Raw genomic sequence first — 2879 nt, 5'->3', positions numbered from 1 at the left:
GAAGGGACATTGGGATTTCCAGAGTAAGCTTATTTGCCAAAAACAGCATGATTAACATATTATCAAAGGACTTGTTCATTCGAGTTACTAGAAATGGATCATCACAGTCTTAGGTCCACCTAGGCCTCTGTGGATCAGTGTGAAACATACTAATTTTGGCAGGAGTTTGATTTTGTCAAGTAGTGTGGCTACCGGATCAATCTTTATTGTTGTCATCGTGTCTCCAGTCCTAGCTTCCTGTATATTCTGTGCTCCCAATATTCTGCACAGCCCACTGCTTCTGGTGTTTCCAAATCTTGTGGGTGCATTGTGGTGCTACAGAGCATCTCAAGAGATGATCCATGACACATTGGTCAGTTGTGTAGAGGCCTCATGATTTCATGAGAAAGTTGCATCTCCCGAGACCCACTTTCAATCTATTCAGGCTCCACCGTGTGTACCATTTGTAATTGGGCCAAATGGTAACTCCACACTGTGGGTAATTCCTCACTGGCTCCATTCAACAGCTTTGTCATGTAGTTTCCCCCATTCTTTTTGCCAAAGGGTAGTTCTTGCTGATTTCAGTGATGTGGTCAATGGTATAGTAGAGGAAAAAAAGCTACTTCTCAGTGAGAGACGATGGTCCGCTATTTGATGGCAGTATAGTGGGTGGCAGTCATCTGACTCTTGTACCTGTAGGTCAATATCACTTGCTACTTTCCTCCTGCTGTATGTGGGTGCTATGCCAGTGAATATAGGCAGGGAATGGGTGGGTTTTAGGTGGCCTGTTATAATTCTGCATGTATAATTTAGGGTGATGTCAGTATATTTATCATGACTGTAAAGGTGGATAAGCAAATGAGCTAATTAATCTAAATAACACAACTGCACAGTAAATGAAAGAGGTGGGGGCTTGCTCTCACTAGGTCTAAACCTGCAGCCTGGCTGTAACCTGGCACTGCAAAGGGCTCAGAAAATTCTACAGACTTGATTTAAATTTAAAACCAGAAGACTATAGTATTATAACAGCTATACCAACAAAAAAACCAACAGTGAACAATGGCAATTACAGAATACTACCAGGAATTTCCTTCACCCCTGGAGGCTCAATTCCTTTACCAGGGATGGGCAATACTTTATCCTCTTAATGGCGGTAATGCTGACAAATATGGTTGGCTACTGATGTGGGCGACTGGTGCTGTCTTGAGCGGGGGACACATTCCCCTCTCGTGACCAATCCTGCCAACTGGGGGGGGGTGTGCTGTGGGCGATTCTGTGAACCGGGGGGAGGTCCCCAGTGGGCAATCCTGCAACAGCCAATTGCTGTGACCAATTGCTGCAGCAGCTTCTGGGAGTGGTTGCAGCAGTTTCCGGGAGCAAGCACCGGCCAATCACTCCAGCCGCTCCCAGAAGGGGCTGAAGCTAATCTCAGAAGTGGCTGCAGTGGTCACAGCGATCGGCCACCGCTCGAAGGAGGGCACCAACGCTCCTGCCTTCCCCTGCCAAATCTGTTATGTAATAAACAGCCAATTGTGCATGTTCACAATAGAGAAATAGGGTCGATATGTCCTCCAGTTCAAAAGGTTAGCTGAGCTAGAACCTTCAAGGTTTTTACTTAATTGAGCATGTGCAATAACACTGTCATAGTAATAGATGGTGGTTTGTCTATAGAAGTTATTGTGATGTTCTTGAGGCTAAGTGTGATGGTTTCAATGTTATTCGTGCTTGTGTTGGTATGTACTTGTTCAATTTTCAGGTCAGGTCTAGCAAAAACCACAGTGCCATACTGCTTATGCCTTATTTCAGCAATGAGTGTTTTCCCTTTGATGGTCGGGGTAGAGTTATTAGGTCCTTTGTGCGTCTCCTGTATGCACACAATATCATACTCCTGTGATATTGCTTCCAGGATAGATAGGATCAATAAGCAGTAGCACACATTCCTTTATTTAGAGACATATGTTTTAGTTTGTATTGCTGGTCTTTTAGATGATCTTTATACATGCATAACATCTGTGAACAGTAAATATCTATGTTACCTGTAAATGGTGAAATAGCACAAGTATGTAGATTAAGTAGCACAATAGCACAATTATGCAAAATTGCACCATTAGATTAATCAGAAAATCTTGCTGAAATCTGTATTGACTCCTGTTTTATATCTAAAGACCAACAGGTGTGTACTCATCAGCTCATGCAATGAATAGAAGACATCTACTATTAGGCAAATCAGCATATATAACTGACCCTCTAAGTGAGGTAAATTAATTACTCAATTAAAAAAATAGAACCTAGAATGCTATGTTTTTAAAAAGGCATTACAGGTATTCACATTATTTTTTAAACAATATTGCAGGACGGAAGAGTTTTGCTCTTTTTACTGTAACTTCTTCTTCTTAGTCCTTATAGGCTGCTGTATATCTATTAAAGAATCCCAGAAAATACAATGATTTAGAAAAAAATCTCGAGACTAAGAATATGTTGTTAAAAAGATCTTCAGCCTTTTGTTTTGTCATAGGTTCACTCAAAATGTGTGTTGTTTGGGGGATTTCAGTGTTTTATTTGTAGTTAAATTGTATTTTATTGGAATTCCTAAAAATATTTATTTTATGATGGTGTATATCCATGGTTTCCAACCTGAAACTGAGCATGTTATTTCAAAGGGGTCTACAGCCACGATAGATTCTTTGGAGCCCTTTGTAAAGGGACCAGAAACCATCTGCAAGTCTCATCCTGGAAATTTTTCATAAATGGGGTGAACCCCAAGTGAACACAAAGAAACTATAGATTCATAGATTCATAGATGCTAGGGTTGGAAGGGACCTCAATAGATCATCGAGTCCAACCCCCTGCATAAGCAGGAAAGAGTGCTGGGCCTACATTAACCCAGCTAGATACACATC

At 41.3% G+C, this 2879-nt stretch overlaps 1 protein-coding gene across 1 annotated transcript in view; it reads left to right on the top strand.

Annotated features, from left to right (window-relative positions):
* Window positions 1-1725: 1725 nt before the first annotated feature.
* The window catches only part of CC2D2B (coiled-coil and C2 domain containing 2B), a 36089-nt gene continuing 34935 nt past the window's right edge, over window positions 1726-2879 (top strand). The window contains exon 1 of the mRNA XM_019556318.1: window positions 1726-2235. Within this exon, the coding sequence (XP_019411863.1) occupies window positions 2176-2235 (60 nt within the window). The 5' untranslated portion in view covers window positions 1726-2175. The remainder of the gene's footprint in view (window positions 2236-2879) is intronic.

Source organism: Crocodylus porosus, unplaced genomic scaffold (assembly GCF_001723895.1).
Source record: "Crocodylus porosus isolate Cpor-Errol unplaced genomic scaffold, CroPor_comp1, whole genome shotgun sequence".
NCBI classification, from domain to species: domain Eukaryota; kingdom Metazoa; phylum Chordata; order Crocodylia; family Crocodylidae; genus Crocodylus; species Crocodylus porosus.
This window is presented reverse-complemented; position numbering and strand designations above follow the sequence as displayed.